The 23,687-nt window shown below is 44.4% G+C and overlaps 1 protein-coding gene across 1 annotated transcript in view; it reads right to left on the reverse strand.

Annotated features, from left to right (window-relative positions):
- Positions 1-23,687, reverse strand: part of PAPPA2 (pappalysin 2) — a 119,997-nt gene that overhangs the window by 64,425 nt on the left and 31,885 nt on the right. The window contains exons 3-9 of the mRNA XM_079981035.1: positions 21,732-21,877; positions 16,612-16,905; positions 12,795-12,987; positions 7,085-7,206; positions 6,219-6,711; positions 4,951-5,079; positions 3,450-3,541 (exon numbers count right to left, since the gene is read on the reverse strand). Of these exons, the coding sequence (XP_079837161.1) occupies positions 3,450-3,541; positions 4,951-5,079; positions 6,219-6,711; positions 7,085-7,206; positions 12,795-12,987; positions 16,612-16,905; positions 21,732-21,877 (1,469 nt within the window). The remainder of the gene's footprint in view (positions 1-3,449; positions 3,542-4,950; positions 5,080-6,218; positions 6,712-7,084; positions 7,207-12,794; positions 12,988-16,611; positions 16,906-21,731; positions 21,878-23,687) is intronic.

Consider the following 23,687-nt stretch of genomic DNA (forward strand, 5'->3'; position numbering starts at 1 on the left):
GAGCTCTGGGCCCTGAAACCGAACCCAAATTTAAAAAACTGGGGGCTACTGGAATTAAAGACTCCCAACAACTGAGGTAAAACCCCCAGAGACTGTAGCCCCTAATTCAGGCCACACCGAGAAAGCAATATCATTGTCCCCAATAGACTAGCATACCAAAACAGTATTTTTATGTGATGAACCACTCTGAGATCTATGGATGAAGGGCGATATACAAATGAATGAATGAATGAAATAAAAACTGCCCACCAGCCCACAATGTGCTCAGCAAGAAATGATAGCGAGATAATGAAGTGCAAAGATCCAAGCCAGAGTCCTGTCCCTGTAGAGGTCTAAATTTTTCACAAAGAGGAAGAGCCTGAAAAGATATGAAATTACTAAAAACAAGGCAGGTGCATAAACCAGTCAACCAAAACACCAATACTGGCATTAAATTCCACTAAAAGCCTGGACAAACAGCCTAGTCTTCAGCTAGGTGCTGAAATAAAGAACAATAAAAGGCAACCACGTCATAATTGGGAAAAGAATTCCAAACTGGGGTGCCACCACCAAGACAGCTCTCTGAAAGGGCCTCTGCTAAAGATTGTACAGTAGGCGAATGCTCCTAGCAGATCTTAACAAAATGGAAATCCATTTTTTACATCTCTCCATTAGAACTGTCTGTCCATTTTCATGACATTTCTCTAATTGTTAATTTCCACATTTTATTTGAGCTTTCACACAATGTAAGAGCCACTTCCAGAACTATAGTGGAACTACAGTAGAATACAGCACAAGTTTAGCACTCATTTCTGTATTATTTGCAAACAGATTGTACCTAGAAGCAAATAACATGGAAATGAAATCAAGGAGGCATCCAAATGTGGAAAATAATTTCATAATTTTATTTCATAAAATTTATATACCACTTGATTGTAAGAAACCTGAAAGTGGTTTACAATAAAATAAAACACAAAAAACCAGGAAATTTTTGTATTAAAACATACAAGAAGTTAAAATACTGCTATGGTAATTTCAGTTACCCTTACATAAGCTGGGTACATGCATGTTCCAGCCATGACAAAAAGGCAAGCTTTTTAGGTACCCTAAATGATTGTGTCTTAGAAGAGTTGGTCAAGGAACCAAGCAGAGAGGCTGTGACCCTGGACTTCATATTAATGAGGCCCTGGACCTGGTATGAGATTTAAGTGCTGAACCATTTGGAAGAAGTTACCATAGTGCTATCAAATTCAACGTACACACAAGTCAATAATTGCCAAGAATATCCAGTGCAATCACATTTGACTTCAAAAGAGGAATATGGTGCTCATTCTCTATTTCCTTAGCTGATTACTTTTCAGTCAGTAAATTCTGAAACAAATATATAATCTTCTGTAAAAACATCATCTTTATAGCCAAACAAGACTAAGGATCCTCCACAAGCAAATATCCCTCTTTAATTTAGCAAGGGGTTTATATAATTATGCTTCCTGAACTAGCAAAATTTCTCTTGAGAGTGGTTCCTTAAGCACTTAAAGCATGCATATGGCAATCACAGGTTAGTTTTTGTAATGCTCTTTGGTCTTCTCATGTTACATTAAAACATATCATGTGGGCTTTGGCATAGTTAATCTCTGCTTTATCCCCCTTGCCAATTCAAGCAAGAGCAAGTCCATTGCATTAACTCTGGTGCTTGCTCTTAATCTGGAGTATAACTGATGAAAGTCAGAAACCATTGCCTGAACTGCAGTTTAGTAAGTATTTTCAGTAAAAAAAGAAAAAGAAAAAGAAAGGCCATTCAAGACTGTCGAATGCCTTTCAAGCATCAAAACAGAGGAACATTTCTGTATTTGCCCATGATGTAGAACCTTTAAGTCCCTTTACATCTTGGTTTACCTGGGAAATCTGCTGATACCAGCTAAGATCTGTTGGATCCTTGCCTAGCTTGTCTCCATGAGGCTGATATGCCTCCCACATCAAGTATGTTGTTAAGCAATAATTTTAGATGTAGGACTAAGATGTTAGAATGGACTTTAGAAAAGTCCCCTGTGAATCTGTCCATCTCTAGAGCATCCCCTTGTTCAGTCTGTTAGTTACAGACCACATTTCCTTACCAATTATGAATTGATTCAGAAACACCCTGTTGTTTTCAGATAAAGCTAGAATGGAAAAGTCCTGCAAGTATTTGTTTATAGTAGTCAGATATCGATCACTGGATATTTATAACTTCTCATAAAAAGTGAACAAACTGTTAATTGTTTTAGTGCCACATTTCATCTATCCCCCCCCTTAATTCTAATTCCTAACAAATGTTCCTCTCTGCTTTTTTTCTTAAATGCCTCAGTTAAGTTTAAAACTTTTGTTGTGAAATTCATAGTAATATCTATTTACAGACCATCATTACATTTTTATTTCCCATCTCTAATATCTTCCGTTCATTACATCTGCTATTCTTTAAACAAATGAATTTTCTTGAGAATCTTTTTTCTCTCTCTTTGTGTTCATTTATGCATGGTACTCAATTCATAAATGCACTGACCCCCCTACCCCCCACCCTGAGTACTGTCTTCATGGAGTCTTACATAATAATACTGGCACAAAATTGTTATGTACTGGTATGTGTTTCTGCATTTTTATAGTGCAAGCTGCCCTGTGATCTCCAGATGATGGGCGATATAGAAATTAATTAATTGATTGAGCTCACACTTCTGGCCTGCCATTATGTTTGAGTAATGCTTTGACTCCCTCAACTGAGTCCGTCCACCCTCTCTTCCTTGTTTTTATACTGTCAAACACAGTCACCAGGTGCAATTATGCTGGTGACTGTCACTAAGTATTATGTCACCAGTTACTGGAGCGTCCTCAGATATCTCTGATGTCTAAATCTCTGGCTATTTCCACCAACTGTTTAGGAATCAAGGTCTTTCCTAGGTTTCTCAGCACAAAAAATGTAATGTCCTCTAGCATCTGCAAGAGTCTGTAAAACAATAAACTGACATTTGCACAGCAAATTGGCTGAACCTCTCTAGGAGTCTGTGCCCCATGCTGCTCTCTAAGCATGGATTCCTAAGACATTCTTACACCCTCAAAATACTACTTTAAAACAGAATGGCAAATCTCAATTTCTTCCCCAGTTCTGCAGTCCTATCGATAGAGATCCGGCCTCAATCATATGGATTCAGAGGCACAAATAGCTAGCAGGGCCTTGAGGCAGTCGCTGGGACAAATGAGGCCCTGCCCCACAGTTCCCAAGCTTCTTCACCTGCAGCAATAAATTTCCAGGTTCTGTCAAACCTCAAATACTGGATTCGGAAGAGTGCAGACAAATAAGGCAAAGATACGACAATATGATTCTGTGTTTTAATTTTTAGTCCTCTCCCTCCTCCCACCCCACAAAGAAATTGAACAAAATGAACAGTCATTTTTTTAAGAAACAACAACAAAGAACAGACTAGCGTTTCTAAACTCACCGACACAGTGGAATCCCTTTTCTTTTTTGCAGGTTCGAGAGCAACCATCTCCTTCTATTAGATCTCCATCATCACATTCCTCTGCAAGACTTCTAAGAAAATAATAATACTTTGCACTTATAAAGCATTTTAACATGGACCAAGAGCTTCATATACTTTAATGTTTTCTAATCCTTTACAACAGCTTCTCCATTATGAGTTCCCACATGTTGTGCAGCCACTGATGAAATCTTATCAGCTTGCATTATATTTTTGCTGCCATGAGAAGGAACGTAAAAAAATAAAATAACGGTGCAACTTTTTTACTTCTGCTTATTTGTTTTACAGTTAGGATCTTTTTATTTAAAATACATTAAAATACATTTTTCTCTTATTTTTATCTAGGCATTAATTTTGTTAAGCCTTTCTGGTTGGTCTTTCTTTATTCCAAAATGGGTGTCTATTTTTCACTCCACAGCTCATCTTTCTTGTTAATATATAGGACCATGTTCCTTCTCATCTGCTCTCTTTGAACTGGCTAGCATTCCCTTATCACGTTCAATTTTAAATTCTACTGCATACTTTTATATGCTTGCACTTCATTATTCCTGTTTATCTCTCTCCTTTCCATTTGTGCTCCTTCCAGAGCTTTACATTCTCCTGACCCCTATCTCTTGGTGTCTCGCTCCCTCCAAGGGAATATGAAACTAGGTCTTTTGGTGGGACGAAAACACTCACAATAGAAAAATGGGATATAAATGGTAGTGAATTGATTGATTGATTGATTGATTGATTGAAAGGGCTCAGCCCACAAACCTGAAAGCTGCAGGACAAGTACATAAATGAACAAAACTATTATTAATTTGAAATATTAAAGGGGAAGGAAAGTGAGCTCATCCCCACAAGGGGACCCCTGAGATAAGACTATTTTTGAGGGGTTTGAGATTTTAGGTTTCACACACCCTCACATTCCCCGCCCCAGGAAGGTCCTTCAGAGCAGCCCCACAAAGAAGTTATTCTCCACTGATGCAGACAATTTCATAGAATCCACTTCCACAGAAACGATTTAGGTTCGATCTATTCTAATTTCTCTGGCTATGCAAACTCTTCCACAGGCTATCTAGGCATATAAGAACAAGGATGAAAGTAATAAGTGACGGGTGGCAACAGCATCCCTAAAAGCAACTGATGGCATCTTCATTTGGAGATGCGTTCAGGTGTGCATCTGAACACTCATCCACCTCCTGTCTGCAATTCCTAAAAGCAAGGCTATCCAAGACAAAACAATGAGTTGTTGTGGAAGTCTAGGAAAATGGAATATGAAAGCTGAAAGCTTTGTGGAATTAAGAGAAGAGGTTCAGCATATCACTTAACAATACAGATCCCCCCCACCCCCTATACTCACATGAATGAATGGAAAGCAGGAACACTTTGATATATGAGACTGCAATTGCTGGCTCAGTTAAAATGGGGTGAGTAAAAGAAAGAAAGCTCAGCATTTTCAGATCTCAGGGATCCTCACCTGCTTACTTTACCATCCCCGCAATAGGGAGAGCCATGGATGTGGAACAGAGGAGGGGAGGCTTCACCTACAGCAGCTCCAGCCACAGCCTGCACTTGGTAGCGATACAGCTGGCCTGCCATCACTTCCCTGCAGAAGCAAACAGAAGTCAAAACTTAAGACAGAATACTTTCCTGCCTCTTCCTAAGCTGAATTTCCCATGTATGCTAAGGATGGGCAACTAACGTCCGAGAGGCTCAAAAGCCCCCCCCCCCTGATTTCCAGCTAATCCCCAAATGCAGCACCAGGTTCCAGGCAGTTCCTTCTTATTATCCGACAGGGGAGGGGCTCTTTAATTTACAGCAGTGGTTCCCATAGGCTGTAGCACACCAAACCGGTGTGGCAGGAAAGGGTGGCAAGGGTGGGGGGGAAGTTCAAGGACAATTAAATAAACATTTAAACATTTCAGTGTAATGTAGTATAGTATCTTCTTCTCTTTTTTGTAAAATACTGATAAATATATTTTCAAAATCAAGCACTGCTATGAGTTGTTGTTTTTAGTTTGCTAATGTATTTCTTTACAATGTAAAATTTGGTCTGGCGCCAGCAAATTCTTACTCTCAAAGTGTGGCCCAGAGAAGAAAGCTTGAGAACTACTTCTTAACAGGGTGAACACTAAGGTAAAGGTAAAGGGACCCAAGACCATTAGGTCCAGTCGTGACCGACTCTGGGGTTGCGGCGCTCATCTCGCTTTATTGGCCGAGGGAGCTGGCATACAGCTTCTGGGTCATGTGGCCAGCATGACCAAGCCACTTCAGGCGAACCAAAGCAGCGCACGGAAACACCGTTTACCTTCCCGCCAGAGCGGTACCTATTTATCTACTTGCACTTTGACGTGCTTTTGAACTGCTAGGTTGGCAGGAGCAGGGACCGAGCAACGGGAGCTCACCCCGTTGCAGGGATTCGAACCACCGACCTTCTGATCGGCAAGTCCTAGGCTCTGTGGTTTAACCCACAGCGCCACCCACATCCCTCAAACACTAGCATACAGCTATTTTTGAAACACCACTTGCTTGTCAATCATCCCATTGCTTTTGTATTCACTGGTTAAAACACCAAAACCAGAAGTGGCTTCAGCTTAGCAACTGGGCAGAATACTTCCCGCATGTTTCCCCTCATAGCTGAGAAAGCTAGTCTAATTTAAGCTTTTAAAAGGGAAAGGGGCCTGTTACGTCCCTGAAGAACCAGCAGCTAAGAGAGCGTTCCTGAACACTAACACCTTCACTCACATGTCAGTAAACTTTCGTCCCGGCTGCGTCACCATTGCTGGGGATCCATCCAGAAACGGGGGGTCCCGGAGAACCCTGTACCTTACAGGTTTGCAGTTGGAGCAAAGCGGACTCTGTGGCATGGATATCAGAAGTGCAGCATCTATCTCCATCTGCTCATCAAACGTGTAGATCTTTACGCCAGACACCTTCTTGTTAAGGTTGAGTTTAACCGTGAGGGGGATGTCACAAAAAGTGTCCATGGGCCCCAGGTGCACAGAGTCCCCGTGCTCTGTCAGGATCTCAATGTCTGACAGAGCCTTGGGCGAGTCCGTAGAGAAGTAGGTTGTCCACACCATTAGAGACTTCGGGTAAACAGGATGCAGAAAATGCAGTTCCAAGATGCAACCAAGAGGCTGAGGGCAAGGGGTGGTCATGCTCACGTTGAACAGATTGAACTCAGGGCTCCAAGCCTGCAAGCTGGGCTCACAGGGCTGGTCCACATCTGGAGGCCCTTAAAGAAAAACAGAACAGGGGAGAATTGGGTGAACTGGGCAGCTCCCAACCTTAGGGGTACGACTGCATACAAGGACCAGGCCTGGACCAAAATGAGGAGGCAAAAACCAAATATCGGTGCCAGCATTAGAGGGTGTGTGCATCTGTCCACGATGACAGAAGCAGATACAAACATTAATAGGCTTCTGTCTATATGAAGAGGCAAGATTTATGTTTGTGTGTATTTAGGGCTGCAAAACTATCCGAAATGAATGTCTGAAACACGGAGGATAGACTTTTTCTTTAAAAAAAGGAAAATGAAACAGACACAGTTATCTCTAGCTCCCATCTGACAATCCCTCTGTTACAGGAAGAAGGGCTGGCAACTTTACCTACTGCTTCTTCTGGAGTCCAGTAGCCAGAAGAATCACAGATCCGAGGCGAGGAGGCCTCATGTACGTATTGGCTGAATGTCCCATCTTCAGCACAATCTCCACAGAGGTTCCCTGTCTCTCTAAGAGAGAGAGAGAGAGAGAGAGAGAGAAGGGGAAGGAGGAGAGAAAAACATACTCTGTTCAATCTCTTCTAAGTCAGACTTTGAGCCACAAGCTACACAGTTACAATGGCAAAACTTTTCAGGATGTAAAGCAGAGGTCTTCTGCTGTAAGTACAACAAAATGGCAACTGCACAGACCTCTCCTCACCCACTTTATTGGAGTGTGTGATGTTTTCACTGGATCCAGGACCTTTAGGGTGCAAGGCGAGAGGGAGGTGAAAAGGCCCTCATCTTCTGCCCCAGAAGCACCTGCAGTTCCAGATCCTGAACAGGTTCACATCTTATTCTTCCAGTGAATGTTTGGCCCCAGCCTGGTGGAACGCTCTACCGCAGGAGACCAGGGTCCTGCAGGACTTGACATCCTTCTGCAGGGCCCGCAAGATGGAGCTGTTCCACCTAGCCTTTGGTCTGGGCCCAGTTTGACCTCCCCCCCATGGGACCCTGTAAGTTACCTCTTTGGTCCTTTTATCAGGTCATGTGGGACCAACACGGATAGCTGGTCCTGATGAATACTTGAGGTTCCTGACCCCTATGGTTGCAATTCATAGGCAGTCATTTAATTTTATCCTGATTCTAATTTTTAAGCTGTATTTTAATCAATTGTTTGATTGTGTTTTAATGTATTTGATATTTGATGTTAACCACCCTGAGCCCGGTCTTGGCTGGGGAGGGCGGGGTATAAATAAAAATTTACTTACTTCCTTACTACCTTGTACTGAAGAATGGAACTGGGGAGACACTACAAAAAAAAAATTTTGGGGGGGGGTGTTCCTATCTCTCTCAACCAGCCAGACCAGAATGGTAAATATGGATAGAAAAATAGGGTCAACCCAGGTCATAAAAAAGCTTTAAGACAAGAAATGTGCACTGGAAGGGATAGGGATCAAGCACAGAGACATGAGGAAACCAGATGTAGCGATGACCACCAACTTGGATGTCTTTGAAAGGGTTTTGGGCAAATTCATGGAGGATGGATAACAGCCACGATGGCTGTGTACTCCCTCCAGTCTTAGAGGTGGATTGGATTGGATTGATCTTTATTACGGCCATTGGCCCGTTACACGACAGTTTCCCATACCAACATGTTATACTTAGACCTCCAGATTTAAAATCGCCTAAACTTACAAAAGACAAACAGGAACCGAAGCAAAACAAAAACAAGGACGACCATCATACATTACAATAAATTTGTAACCTATACATCGCCCTCTGCTCATAAATTAATCACGGATATCAATGGTGATATCGCTTAAAACATAGATCATGGTTTAAAACAATGGTGATATCACCTAAAACATAGATCATGGTTTAAAAGGGTTATCCGAGCCACACAGGAGACCGTTTCTCTTCTTTAGGGATAGGACGCTGATCAAGAATCTGGCAACCATGAGTGATCTTAGGGGGTCATCGTCAATTAGTAGATATCTCAGTTTGGCTTCAATCGTATTATCGGCAATTCCCTTAAGATATTGAGCAAGAAACTTGCTCCTAGCCGGTAAGTGAAGAGCACAGTCAAAAATTATGTGATGTAACGATTCCGGTGCCCCACAATTACAATCACAAAAGAGCAATATCTGTCCATTGGAGAATCTATTTCTCAGCACGTTCGATGGGAAGGTGTTGAATCTTGCCTTTACAAAGGCATATCTATGAGCTGAGGAAGTTAAGGAATTCAAATAGTTTGGGAGCCTTAAGAGGGGTAATAAACCAAGATTTAGAGGTGAGCAGGTACCATTGCCCAAGACCATTTTCTGCTGTAAGTCCATCTCCTCTAGCTTACAGGTTACTGATCTTTTAGCTGGGACTATGTCCTGCTCTGGACGCAGGTGGCGCTGTGGGTTAAAGCCTCAGCGCCTAGGACTTGCCGATCGAAAGGTTGGCGGTTCGAATCCCTGCGGCGGGGTGCGCTCCCGCTGCTCGGTCCCAGCGCCTGCCAACCTAGCAGTTCGAAAGCACCTCCGGGTGCAAGTAGATAAATAGGGACCGCTTACCAGCGGGAAGGTAAACGGCGTTTCCGTGTGCGGCTCTGGCTCGCCAGAGCAGCGATGTCACGCTGGCCATGTGACCCGGAAGTGTCTCCGGACAGCGCTGGCCCCTGGCCTCTTAAGTGAGATGGGCGCACAACCCCAGAGTCTGTCAAGACTGGCCCGTATGGGCAGGGGTACCTTTACCTTTACCTTTATGTCCTGCTCTAGTAATTTGGATGGGGAGATTCCCATTGCCGTGATTTTCAGCTGTAAATTTTTTACCCATGGGCTCTGGAAATCATCTCTCCACATACATTGTATCAAGTACAAGTTTGGGAGATTGTGCCATAGAGATAACCAGTGACAGAGTATGTGCTTCCACAGAGCATTTTCCAGGGATACAATATTAAGTTCCATGCGTAACGCTGTATTACTTACATAGTTGGGCAGTTTCAATATCCCTCTTAAAAACTGATTTTGAATGATCTCCAGGTGAGATAGGTTGACAAAAGTCCCCCAAATTGAGATGGCATAAGCAATTGTCGGGATCACCTTGGCCTTGAAGACTTTCAGCGCCGATGGGATATGAAGGGCCCCATCGGTGAAGAAGAATCGCAAGATCACCAAGGAGATAGCTTTGGCTCTATTTGTAACATAGGCTACATGGGCCTTCCATCTGAGGTTATGTTGTAACCAAACTCCCAAATATTGGAATCAGTAGACTTGTTCAATGACTCTCCTATCAATTCTCCAATTATGGAGTTTCCGGCTCTTTGAGAAAATCAGGATCTTAGATTTTCCATAATTAATAGTCTTGGAGGTGGTTTTGCCTCTGAGGAGCAGAGGGCTGCCCTGCTTTGTGGGCTTCCCAGAAGCACTTGGTTGGCCCCAGTGAAAGCAGGGTGCTGGACTAGGTGGGTTAAGCCAGGAGGGCTCTTCCTATCCTCTCAGACAGGCAGGCACCCCATGGTCCTTGAGAGACGGGACAAGCGGACGGTTTTGGTAGTAACATTCTAGATAAATGTCAGAGTGCGTTGAGGGGAAGGCAAAAAAGAGGAGGTTGCTACAGAAGTAAATAAGTGGATGATTTTTTTTTTAATGCTGTTTACATTTAAGTGCTTAAAATATGGTGACTCTCCTTCTTCGAATGGGCCTTTCAGTTATCTTAAGTGAGGAATTTTCACCCAGCAAAAAATTTCAAATTCCTACCGATGGCACTAGTCACTTGCCTCTGGGCACCTAAGGACCTAAATGTTCCATGACTCTCAAGTCAGCTGTCGCAGGGGGGAAAGAGACCTTCAAAGAACAAAAATAAAGCAAGCAACTGCATGCATATACGTTTAATTTAATCCAGTTGCCCTACAGGAGGAGAAGGACATGCGTTGTCCTGGCTATGACGTTAAAGCAGGGCTGTGGGCGGGTGGAAGGGAAGGCAAGAGTTCCAAAGTACACAAGCACACTTATCACTAAGGCTGCCTATATCTTATGCTGGTTACGGCAGAAGGATCAAGATCAGGTTTTCTGTTGTACTGATACGTTCCTTCTCTCCCCCCCCCCCCAACTTGACTCAAACATAAAGCCTCAGAGAAGGTTTTGCCAAGTGGCAAACAAGTGAGAAGAATTGCCAGCTCATCTTTATCACCTTCTTTGCATTCTGGAATTCCTACGCTGGAGGCCAAGTTCAGCTTTCCCTGAGGTACACATGCTCAAATAAACATTTTCCCATCAAAACAAGTACGGGGAAACAAGTAGTATGGGAAGGAACACCATACGCAGAGAGGGTGGGGCAAGGTCAAAAGGAAGATCTGCAAAATGTATCTGCCATGGCAGGCTGTTCCAAGCAAGAGCATTTGCCTACACAGGTATTTTCACATAGGAAAGCCACGTGTATTTCACAACATCTGAAAAACACACATGCAGAGCCACAGTCCTACCATGGCACATAGTGAGGAACCTGCCGCACCCTCTGACTACAGATTTTGGGCTTCATTAAGGATCAGAAAAGTGATTATTTATTCCACCCACAAAGCATTAAAAACACACACAAAGTAAACGAAGTGATACTGTTTATATACCCTCACACTGGCACAAAGAGATCAGATGTTTTGGCTTCCAATTCTAATTAACCACCATTTGGCATTCTTCGCCACCTTCACTGCCACTGGGTAGACTCGATGGTGAGCCCTTGCCATTGTTCAGTTGCATTCAGATGGATCTTTCCTCCACTTGCGTTCAAGCCGTCTCCCAGCTTGTTTCATCGTCCTAAGCTCTGGAGTATACCAGGGAGCCAAATGGGCTCCACAAAGTGAAATAGGGCACATAGGAGTGATCGTGTCACTGGCCTGAGCCATTCGGTTGTTCCAGAGGGTCAGCCAGTGTTTCAACAGGAGCACCAGTCCTATCAGGCAGGAACTCCCCCAGAGCTGTCTGGAAGCCCATTGACTCCATCAGTCTCTGAAGGCAGACCATCCTAATAGGTCCCCTGCTTCTGCGGGGGGGGGGGGGAAGGTGCAGAGAGCCTAAATGTCATCAGGAAGTGATCTCACCATGATAAGGGACTGATGTCAATATCCCTCAGATCACCCTCTTCCAGCCCAGTTGAGAAAATAAGGTCCAGAGTGTGGCTTGCCACGTGTTTTGGGCCATTGACATGTTGGGACAGCCCCCTGGTCATCATGGCAGCCATGAGGTCCTGAGCCACCCCAGAGCCGGTCGCCTCAGCATGGATGTTGAAGCCCCCCAGAACTACCAGTCTGGGAGTCTTCAGCACCGCCTCCAGGACCAGCTCTGTCAGCTTAGGCAGGGAGACTGCTGGGCAGCAAGGCGGGTGGTAAACCAGCAGAATCCCTAATCTGTCCCCATTGCTCAACGCCAGGAACACACACTCTAGATTCCCACCCAACTGGACAGATAGTCAAGAGAGAGAGAGAACGAATTTCAGCAGAAACAAGGAAAGGGAAGAGGCACCTGTTTACACCAGCAAATATGTAAATAACATATCTGCAAAGGAATTTACATACCTAGTTATGTATAGTGTATGTAAAACACAAACAACAACAACATCGTAGAGAATTTAAAGTAAATAGCTTTCACATCAAGAGTCTGTGGTGCAATGGCAGTTGAATAGGTGAAGGAAAGGGTAGTCAATTCTGACTGATTCCTTTGATATCCCAAGCTAACAGTTGTGTAAATTCTGGGAAGGAATTTAGACCAAAAGGGAGAGGTTTAATTTTTATTTACATTTCATTTATATTCTGCCTCGTGGCTACACTTTGCTGCTGGCATCCTATGTGGCATGAGGGCATCTCCCCACACTTCCTTCAGACACAGGAGCAGGGCAAGTGAAGATAAAGGGATGCCAGCAGCTGGGGAAGGGAAATATTAAAGGCAGAGGTTGCAAAGCTGCATGGTATTGGGGAGTGTTCACAGCTGCAACAAAGGAAGAACAGAAAAATATGACTCATGGAAACAAAGAATAACAGGTGGGGAGCAGGGGACTGGCAAGACTAATTCACAGAGATGTTCTTTCCCCCTTGCTACGACTGCCTTCCTCCCCTTTCACAAAGATTCCTCTCTTACCTTTCATAAAGCACCCCACTAAGAGGGGGCGGCCAGTGTATGGTGAGGGTTTCCTGGCTCTGCCCAATGACCACCGCTGGCATGGGGATAGGGGTGGGCCTCCTGCCCTGACTCCACTGCTGGTACACCAAATCCAGATAGCAATGCATCCGAGCCACTTGGTTTGGGGTGAAACTGTCTGTGCAATTGTCATCTGTGGGAGAAAGAGAGGCAGCTGGTGAAGAAACTGAAAAGTGGTGCTAGACGGCGGGGAGGCGAGGGTGGGGGAGCCTGGGCAAGAGACCCCTCGGTGCAAGGGGGCCAGGTAGGCTTTGTGTGCCTCCCACAGTGACCTGGTCTCCCACCCCTGCGCTCCTCCCAGAATACTCTGTGCATCAGAGAAGATTCTGGGGCAGCACAGGCCTTCACATCACAGGTGCTTAGGAAGACTGGAAGCAGCATAACCCTCTGGCTTAGCTCACACTGAGGCCCCACCTGCAGTTTCCATTTAAAGCAGTATCATGCCACTTGAAAAGGGACGCGGGTGGCGCTGTGGTCTAAACCACTGAGCCTAGGGCTTGCCGATCGGGAGTCCAGATTCTGTTCATGCAAAGCAGATAGAAAGCTGCTCCTCATACGAGACCAAGGAGAAGAGTCGGTGGAAGAAGATTGGAAGAAATTTAAAGTTTATCTACAGAAACATTGTAAAATTAAGGAATGCTAGAAGGATGTTGGAATGAAGTAATGTGGTTTTAGCAGAAATGATATAAAGGATTAAGTAAAAATGGATTGTTAATTGGTGAAAGAACAGAACATTAAGATAAATCATTAGGATAGAAATAAAGATGGAAAGGATTTGCTGAAATATCTAATTGAATTAGAATATAAAAAGGGAGGTGTGAGGAGGTCAAGGAAATAAGCAAAGGAAAGAAAGTTATGTAAAGGATTGGGTTTTTTTTATTATCTGCATCTTTTTCTGTTTTTTTCCCTTTGTTTTTTTCTGTTTAAATATGTTCTTTACTTTTTCTTGTTGTAACTTTTAAAATCTCAATAAAAATCTATTGGGGAAAAAATAAACCACTGAGCCTAGGGCTTGCCGATCGGAAGTCCAGATTCTGTTCATGCAAAGCAGATAGAAAGCTGCTCCTCATACTGTTTAAAAGTGAAAATTATGTAGGTTTGCCTATAAATGCTAGCTGAATGGAATTCCTCCCTCATCCCTAGCAAATGTAGAGTTTCCACATCTGAAAGTGACACAGACCAGAAATGGAATGAACCGTCCATCCCTTTCCTAACATAAACATATCTATGTCCACTCTGGAGAGGAAAGTACAAATTCTCCAAGCGTGTTATGCCATCCATTTGCCGACAGATGGCAGTCCTTCAGCAACTGCTTAATTTCATCACAGGTGCTAAGTAAACTCAAGACGACTTCTTCATGAATAGCCAGGAATGCTGCCCTCAACATCAAGGAACACTAAAGACGCAAGGCAGGCATTTCGAAGAAGGAAGCTCAAAAGCTCAGCGATGAATGCATGGCTCTTGAAAACAAATAGTTGTTATCAGCCAGGATGAGAGAAGAGTCAACCCAGCCCCAAAGCTCAGAGCCAGGGGAGGCCACCAGTACTGGGCAGCAGAGCTAAGAGGGCCAGGCTTGTTGGGCTGGGAGAAACTCAAATACATACTTGTGACATTGCACTTACAAAAACATAATCCATAGTTCCTGGCACTAACTATCCATAGGATCTGCTCTCTAGTTTCCATCAGCTCACTCCTACAGATTAATCTTCTCCATTAAGTTTAAGCCCATAATCCTCATACGCTTCTCTGCTTATTCCTACAGATCAAGCTGCCCAAAACAGCAGAGAAGTAAGACAGGTCATTTTTTTTTTTTCTTGGCAGGCCTACCAACTATAATGAAGCCAAATTATGTGTAATTGCATTCATGTCCATGCTACCCTTTTCTGTCCTCTCCCTCTCTCCCTCCCTTGTCTTCCACACGACTGAATGAGGATTGCTAGCTCATTGCATCCATAGACATCTTCTTTGCATCCATAGTCGTCTTCTTTCCTTTGGTTTTTTGGTTCCTTTAAAGGGCTTGCCAAAGAGGAATGCACATTTGCTGAGAAATAATACCCACTCTGTGGAGCTTGCTTCTACATAGAATTGTGTCCTCAAAAGTGTAGATGCCTTGGGATGTAATACTGGGATGTAATACTTTACACACTTACCTGGGAGTAAGCCCCAGGGAATCCAAAGAGACTTTCTTCTTAGCAGACATGCATGGGCTGGTGCTGTTGGTTTTGTAGCAGGGTGTCTGCCATGGCCACTTGAGGCCAACCACAACAGAGAGGTCAGGTCAAAAGGACAGCAGATGCAGACACCTGCTTTTAGTATCTCCAGACCAGAGGAAAGGTCACCAAATGGAAGCAAGCAATTCACAAGAAAACATGGGCTCTTCTCACGATGACAGTAGCACCCTCTAGGTGCAGAAACACATCCCGGATTTGAGTGATGGCTATGTCTACAGCATATAGAGGGATTGTCTGTCTCTAATGCTGTAGAGATTGTCTTACACACAAATGTTCACACTGCATATTTTTGAGTGAGTAAACCTTGTCTTTAAATGAATTTCGCTCATTGCAAAACAGAAAATAGTTTTTGTAAGGGTTCCCCTCAGAACAGTGCTGATCAAGATTTCCAACTCCTGAGAATGAGGCATAAAGACAGAAGACACTTTTGGAAGGGAAGAGCTCTTCTGAGAAAATGTTGCTACTACAAAAGCACTTTCATACAAAAGTACTGAAGCAACTGTATTCTTCTATGCAGTTCTTAGGGTAAGGGACATTTTAGGGGACCCTTCTTAAATGAATTTATCTATTTACACATTATTTACAATAGATTTGAGGTAGGTATAGGTAGCCTTCCCAACCACCGTTTATTGCCTTCCCCTCCCCTCAGTTGCCCCTGCAAGCAAAGTGAACCAGGAAAAGACTAACAGAGCGGTAGTCAGTCTTGACTCAAGGTGCTGGAGCTAACATATAAATGGCCCACGATCCAGAACGTTAAGAACTGCCTTTTCCCATATGAACAGGCTCAGGCCTTAAGATCTGCCTCAGACTGTTCCCTATATTCTGTAACCAGTGGAGATCTGGCAAGTAGGCACAAAACAGAGGTGGCCCTTGACTAGGGCTCGTCTTCACTGGGTTAGTCTACCAGGCTCCCTCTGCTTTTAAATGTGCAGCCAAAACACATTGGTTCCGGTAGACTTTGACTTATAGTTCTGACCTCCATTCATAATTGTGGCTGGTCACTGTCTTGTTATGTCATTACTCTGGAGTAGATGCAGGACAGCCAAATTTATTTTTTACTGTCAACTATGAGATCCGGTCATTGGGCCATGCTGAAAATACATTGAAATATTGGAACTGCAAAGCAAGTTGCACATGACTGGTGCTGGGCAAGCTGTATTTCTCTTAGCTGAGCTTTTCTGCCAGGCACAGTGAACAAGATCCCGCCCACTAGTAGTTCCTAGGTGATGAGAAGCTTTAAAAAAACCTTTGAAAGGGTGTGGAGATTTAGAATTCATGAGATCTGGAAACAAAATGCATGTGATTCTTGTATGATTTGCCTTTTGATTACTGAGATTTTCAAAAACACAGCCCTCTTTTCTTCACCTACTGCTTATCTGTGAGATCATGAGACCTTCCAACTTGCTATTCTGAAAATGAACGCAGAGGTTCTCAGCATCTCACTGGATTCAAAGGCTGACATGCCATTCATCTGAAGCCCCTCTCTGAACCTCATGAAGCAAAAGTTCTCCCCTCCCCTTCCTTACCTGTGTAGCTCATATAATTGTTGAAGGGAGTTCCAGAGAAGTGGGTCTGGCCACAGGTGTCATTGGTTGGATCTGGATCCCGACAGCGTTTGCTTTTGGGAGTAGGTGCAGTATCGGCACAAAGATCTCCAGTCTCCATGGATGGTGTCGTCTCCCTGCACAGGTCATCACAGGATTCCCTTTCATTTACTCCCTTAAAGACATGGTAGAGTCCCAGGATGTGTCCCACTTCATGGATCATGGTGTTTGTATGACCCGGCATACCATAATAGGCCGGATTGAGGACCACACCACCTGAAACAGCAAATGCATTCAATGTCACTCAGAGAGAGGAGTGGAATCCTGAGCTAAAGTAAATGCCAACTTTTCCAATGAGAAGTTCCAAACAGTGTTCCTCATCATGAGAAGACTGGCTCTGCTGCTGCTGCTGCTGCTGGGAATGGCCTCTGTAGAGCTAACCATCTTTAGCTCCAACCCTAGGTGAGCACCCTATGACAGATCAACAGATGGGAGAGGAAGCAGACTCAGCTACCTTAAACAGAGTATCCATGCAGCGGACTAGAGTCCTTCCTGCCAGCAGAACTACTTATGAGTAAGTATACCAATCTGCGTGCCAACTCATAAGGAAGAAGGGATTCAGGTCGAAGTCGTTCCCGGTCCGCTGTTTTGCTCCTGAGGATGAGCTTCAGCAACAAGATGCATTATTTCACGAGTAGACATGTTTCAAGCAGCAAGCTGGACAGAAAGGCGATTCTACTTTCAAGGTGTACACACCCAAAAAGTGTAAGTGACAGCAGAACCTATTTTGGGGAGGGGGGCAGAAGTCTGCTTCTCCTCCCAAAAGGAAGTGGCTGCAGCAAAGACACCCCCAAAATGAACTGCCGCTAATGTGTGTGTTACAGACATTTCCACAGGCGTTCTTCCCTCTTTTATTTATGATTATTCTGTCCTGTAAGAATAGTAAAGGTAAAGGGACCCCTGACCAGTCGTGACCAACTCTGGGGCTGCGGCGCTCATCTCACTTTATTGGCCAAGGGAGCCGGCATTTGTCCGCAGACAGCTTCCAGGTCATGTGGCCAGCATGACTAAGCCACTTCTGGCGAACCAGAGCAGCACACAGAAACGCCGTTTACCTTCCCGCTGGAGCGGTACCTATTTATCTACTTGCACTTTGTGCTTTCGAACTGCTAGGTTGGCAGGAGCAGGGACCGAAAAACAGGAGCTCACCCCGTCGCAGGGATTCGAACCGCTGACCTTCTGACTGGCAAGTCCTAGGCTCTGTGGTTTAACCCACAGCGCCAGCTGCGTCCCTGTAAGAATACTTGTCAATTAAGCAGCCAAACATTCTCAAAGTGAACAGCAATTATTTGACCGTTATCGAACACTGTCAAATATGGGGGAGGGGTGCTGGTGCTGATGCCCCCTTCTTTTCATTATTCCATCCTTGTTTCTAATATCTAAGGCCATTGGATACAGGCCAGGAACTGTTCCGTCTTTTAAATATCATACATACGTATTGAAACACTGTTGCCTATAAATAATAACTCTTTTTTGCTATAAAAAGTGAACTTGGGTTGTTGTTTTTTTCATAATGACTAAGTCACAATAAATGCCTTAGCTGTTAGGGTTCTCTTTGTTACAAAAGGCTAACACAGTTCTCCCCTTGGCAAATCAACCTTATCTGACAGTATTTGACCCTGCTTAAAGAAACACTTTTCGACAGATCAAGTGGCCAGGCCACCTTTCTCTGCCTGGACAAGATTGTCATTTTTGCATGGCAAGATGGCATGCAGGAGAGCTCCATTCACTGAACGGGGAGCTCCTTAGCTAACGAGCAAAAATTAAACCAGGAAAAGAAAACTGAGGCTGATTTCCCAGCCAAACCCCAGTCTGAGACAGGAGGCTCCCTTGCTGAAAGCAAAGGAGAGGAATGTGAGTGAGTGAAGAAAGAAAACCTTGCTAATAGCTAAGTTAATGGGATGTTAGAGCCCAGCCATAATCCCGCTGTGTCAACCGCTAACAGCAAACAGCAAAGTGAGTCTGATTGCTGAGGGCACGAGGGGCCTCAAAATCTACTCTTCCCACCTTCAAGTAGAAACTTGAAACCCTTTCCACTGAAGAAAATATGAGCGGGAGAGAGCCAGCTACTGCTGAGAAGTGTCTTGGCAACCTTGTACTCAATCCCCACTTTCTTCAAGACTGCTAGCTTGTTTTCAAACTGGGTGAACACAAAAAAATCCATTTAATGGGGGAAAGGTTGCCCGTTCTCTGTGATCCCTCTCCTGTGTGAAAATTTCTGCATATTGCAAGGGCCAAATTGGCTGCCCAAGGTCTCTGGGAAAGTGGGGGTGGAATAGTTTTTTAAGCTTCTGCTGCCCTAGGAGATCATCTATAGCAGTCACACCTCCCCCTTCCAGATACCATGCTGGCCAGCTCATTTACTTTACTTGTGGACTTGTTATGAATCAGCTTTGATTTAAAAAACAAGAACTTCTAAGGAGTCAGCAAGTGACTGCACAAAGGCCAGGGCCACCCATCAACCAGGGAAGTTAAGAGGTGTGGACTGAGTTCATGATGGCCTTTGCTTAGAGATCAAAACCTCAGCAAGCTAATAATCCTAGCTTGTCAAAGGCCAATGCTTTGGCTTCTCTTCAGGAACAGATAATTTACCACATAGGAGCTTAGGCCTTCATAAAAAAACTCAGCAGGCTACAAGTACTTAAGCAAGCACTTTGCCACACAAGTCAACAACCCTGGACTTTTGGATCTAACCAACTAAGCTGAAAGGTCAGTTCTGATGGCTGCAACAAGACCTGATGTTATGGCCCTCAAGTATCTGGGTCACTAGAATGTGCTATATAGGACGGCCAACCACTGCATTTTCAGGAATCACACTTTTCTCCAGCCTGGGAGTCTAAAGTATATTGTGCCAAACAAAACTGATTTCTCTTCAGATGACAAAGCTCTGTAGTCAAGTGTGTGGTGTCTAGCAGTAAGTGGTAAATATGGGAGACTTTCTCCCTCCCTCCCTCTCTCATAACGATACAACCTGAGGTCACCCGATGAAATGGTTGAGCAACAGATTTAGTTAAAAGAAATATATTGCTTAATAAATAATATACGGCATTCACTGCCTCAGGTTGTGTTGATGGCCATTGGATTGGATGATATAGATTATAGGAAGGAGCATTCAAATTAACGGCATGAAGCTCTATCAAAGCCCATGAGAGACAAAAAAAAAAATTGTCTCAGATTTCAATGTGTCATTTCTCAAAATTGTTAGTGTTAATGTGAGGCTTGAGACACTGAGTGTTTTGTTATTATTCAGATGATATTTATTGATGTACAGAAGGGCTAGGTTGTTTTTTTTTAGATCTTTTAACAGCTGCCAATGAAGTTTTGGCTCAGCAATGGAAAACAGCCACACCTACTTAAGGAACGGCTAATTAAAAGTTTTGGAAATGAGCAAAATGGATATGCTTGTGATCAACACCAGAAAAATGGCTTCTCCCATCTGCCCCCAATTAAAGTGGGAGAAAAATGAGTTCCATTTCTCTTTACTCCACTGCGATACTAAAAAGAGTATTTTTGCAATATTTAATTTTTGAATTTAAAAAAAAGATGAAAGAAAAATCGGTGACTGTTTAGTCAGACTTGTTACTGTATTTGCTATAAATATTATGAGGGTATGCAGGAGCCAGAAAAATGGTTTTGAGGACTGTATTTAGCCCACAGACCATCCGCGGGACATTCCTGCCCTAAGTAGGAAGAAAAGGAGATAAAGGGTCTCCAGGGGGCTTTGAACCTTGGAAAGTTGTCACTGAGGTGAAGTGTGGTGTGCTGGAGAAAAAGAGTGAGAATCAAGAATGGGAAGCGTGCTCAACACCCCAGCTCAGGCAGCTAAAGGAAATGGTTTGGTGAACATTTTTGTGCAGTTGTCCAGTGTTCAACTTTGTGAGCAGGTATCTTGAAAAGAATGGGACGCAGGTGGCGCTGTGGGTTAAAGCCTCAGCGCCTAGGACTTGCCAATCGAAAGGTCGGCGGTTCGAATCCCCGCGGCGGGGTGCGCTCCCGCTGCTCAGTCCCAGCGCCTGCCAACCTAGCAGTTCGAAAGCACCTCCGGGTGCAAGTAGATAAATAGGGACCGCTTACCAGCGGGAAGGTAAACGGCGTTTCCGTGTGCGGCTCTGGCTCTGGCTCTGGCCAGAGCAGCGATGTCACGCTGGCCACGTGACCCGGAAGTGTCTCCGGACAGCGCTGGCCCCTGGCCTCTTAAGTGAGATGGGCGCACAACCCCAGAGTCTGTCAAGACTGGCCCCTACGGGCAGGGGTACCTTTACCTTTACCTTTTATCTTGAAAAGATCTACAAGGTAACTGAGAAACCCAAGCCACGTGCATTGGAAAATGCTTCCTAAAAGGGAATGAGGAACTCTTGAAGTCTCAGAACTAGATCTCTGCTGCAAAAAATCCCACATCACAAATCTGCTTTTGAATCAAAGGCAAAGTACTATGAGTGGAACCAAACGTATTACGTGCATTTTTTTAAAAAAAAATGCAAATCCTGTGCCAAGAATTATATACAACGTGCACATTACTGGAGAAATAAATCCAATACATTTCCATTGGATTTTCTTCTAGGTAAGCATGTTTACGATTGCAACCCCGCCAGTGGTAACACGCAAAGAAATGAGGGAAAGGGGGGGGGGCTGGTGGCATGAAGCAAGTTAAGGCAGCAGGTTAAGGGTACCACAAGGAGCAGCAAAGGTTCACAGTCAGCTCCGGAGGATGACCAGGTGGAGAAGCAATTGGAACCCACCAAGAAAGCTGCATAACATCTTCTAACAAAGATGTGCTTTGGGGGATCCCACATTTGGAACCAGCAGCCATGGACACCAGCCCCACTACCTGGCTCACCCTGTCGCCATCCACCCATCCAAAGTTCTCCACCTCATCCCTACCAAGAGCAAGGCAGCAAGGGAGAAGGTGCAGGCCTTCAGTGCCATTCCTAATAGGACAGGATAGCACAGATTCTGTCTGCAAGTCTGCATGGAACCTTCTTTGCAAAGGTCAGTGACAGAAGGCGACCCCCAATCCAGGTACACCCAAGAGCGAGGCTTACCCAGGTGGCTGAGGGCATCCTTGTCCCAGGGCCAGGTGGCAGCACCTGCCAGCTCCTCTCGCACAGAGCTAGCAAAGTAGACATTCAGGAAGTGAGTGCTGTTCAGCTGAAGCATCTCCTTCAGCTCCTTCACACTCATATACGCCCTGCAGAGAGAAGGAGAGAGGTAACACAAAACAGTACAAATTAATTACCGTAGTAAGAACACTTCGCATTCATGCAGCCCTTTCCCTGGGTGCCAATCTCAGTGGTAGGCCGTGTGGCCTGATGCCGAATCCCTAAAAACCTCTTCTCCTTTGAAGTGGGTCTTGGGAAGCACATGAGTACAGCCCAGTATCTTCATCAGGGTCTCTACTAGGGACAGCTTCACACCAGCATGATGACGCACTTTCAGGCAGAGTGTATATTTGGAAAGAGTGGCAGAGAGAAAACGTTTTAAGAAACCATTCAAGAAAACCTGTGCTCACCCTGGCAGATGGCTCTTTGCACACATGCTCCCAGTACTGCCTGGAATGACCATGTGAAGTTTTGCAGTGGTGACATGGTCATTTCAGGAAGCGCTGCTGGGCCGGACGCCTTCCTCGGCTTCAAGTGGGCTTTAAAAGAAAAATGAGCTGCAGAAAAGACCCCCTCAGCTACCTTGCTCACTTAAATAAAGGTAAGCACTACTCTTGCTGCAAACCAACAAATTTTGAACAAAGTTTTTCTGCTTCCTGTGAAAGCAGCAGAGAGAAAAAATACCTCTTTCACAGGGAGCAAAGACTTTCACAAAAATAGGAGGCGAGGTCTGACCCAGCATTATTTCACACAACCCCTGAATCAACTTGGATTTCCCTCTTCTAGATCACTGTACCCTGGATTAACTGACTCCACTGAGAAGAACTGGATTTTTAGCTTATGCCAAACTTCCATCTGTGTGGTGAGATCTGTGATGGCCACATTCTCACATGCAAACCACTGCTGGATGCCTCCAAGTGATAAGCACACACGCACACATAAATAATCCCTAAATAAGAGAACAAGGAATGAAAGTTCCTATTATGGCACAATTCTAACAGACAAGCAAAATGTAATTTCCTCAGGGGAAGTCTGAAACGCCAATCAGTAGCCTCAAGTCTTAAAATAAATCTTGTTTCCCAACCTGGTTGCATCTAGGAAAAACCACTCCAAAAAAACCACTCCAAAGGCTTGCAAGCCATCCAAATTCCATGGACTGAGGTCAGTCATGTTTGAAGGGATATTCCTGCCACTCTCCAGGGGAGACATTTTTCTCACTGCCGCCTGGAGGTCCCTTGACACTAGTAAAATGTTTCCTGCCTCCCCATTCACTTTGACTTCATTATCAATCACCCCAGGGTTGTTGGCTTTTTCCATGAAGTTGGGCCAAGCAGATTTGATCTGATCCAAAAAGAATAAAGGAAAAAAAGCAGCTAGATGTGAGGAAGGGGGAAAACAGACCTTCAATTACAGTGTGAGAGGAACTGCAGACATCCACTGATGAGCGGCCCAGCGAAAGACCAAACAACATGGAACAGAGACCAAATCAAATTTGGAATGACCGACTCCCTTGGGCTTCTTCTTTTGCTGGTGTCTCCACTGGTGCTTTCATCCGTCATAAACAAGTGTTAGTGCCAATGTTATTCTATTCCACAGTTATTCATTCGTATCCCTTAGGCCTTCTGCATAGACTTCTCCCCCACCCACCCCATCCCCACAATGGCTCCTAACCCGAGGATTCTGTGACACATTGTCTGCACATTAATGGGAAGCTGGAAACGACTCTGTATTCTATTTCTGATCTTCTAGGAAGAGTGTCTGTGCTTAAATAGATAAATGACAGCACCCACTCACAAGAGAGGTTTTGGCAGGCTCAAGGAAACTCCAAGGTTTGCAGAAGTACAAAAATATCTTCAGGGGAAATCCTAAAAGGGGGAGACCCACAAAATTAGACAAATA

The sequence above is a fragment of the Podarcis cretensis genome (assembly GCF_951804945.1).
Source record: "Podarcis cretensis genome assembly, chromosome: 6".
Classification (NCBI taxonomy): domain Eukaryota; kingdom Metazoa; phylum Chordata; class Lepidosauria; order Squamata; family Lacertidae; genus Podarcis; species Podarcis cretensis.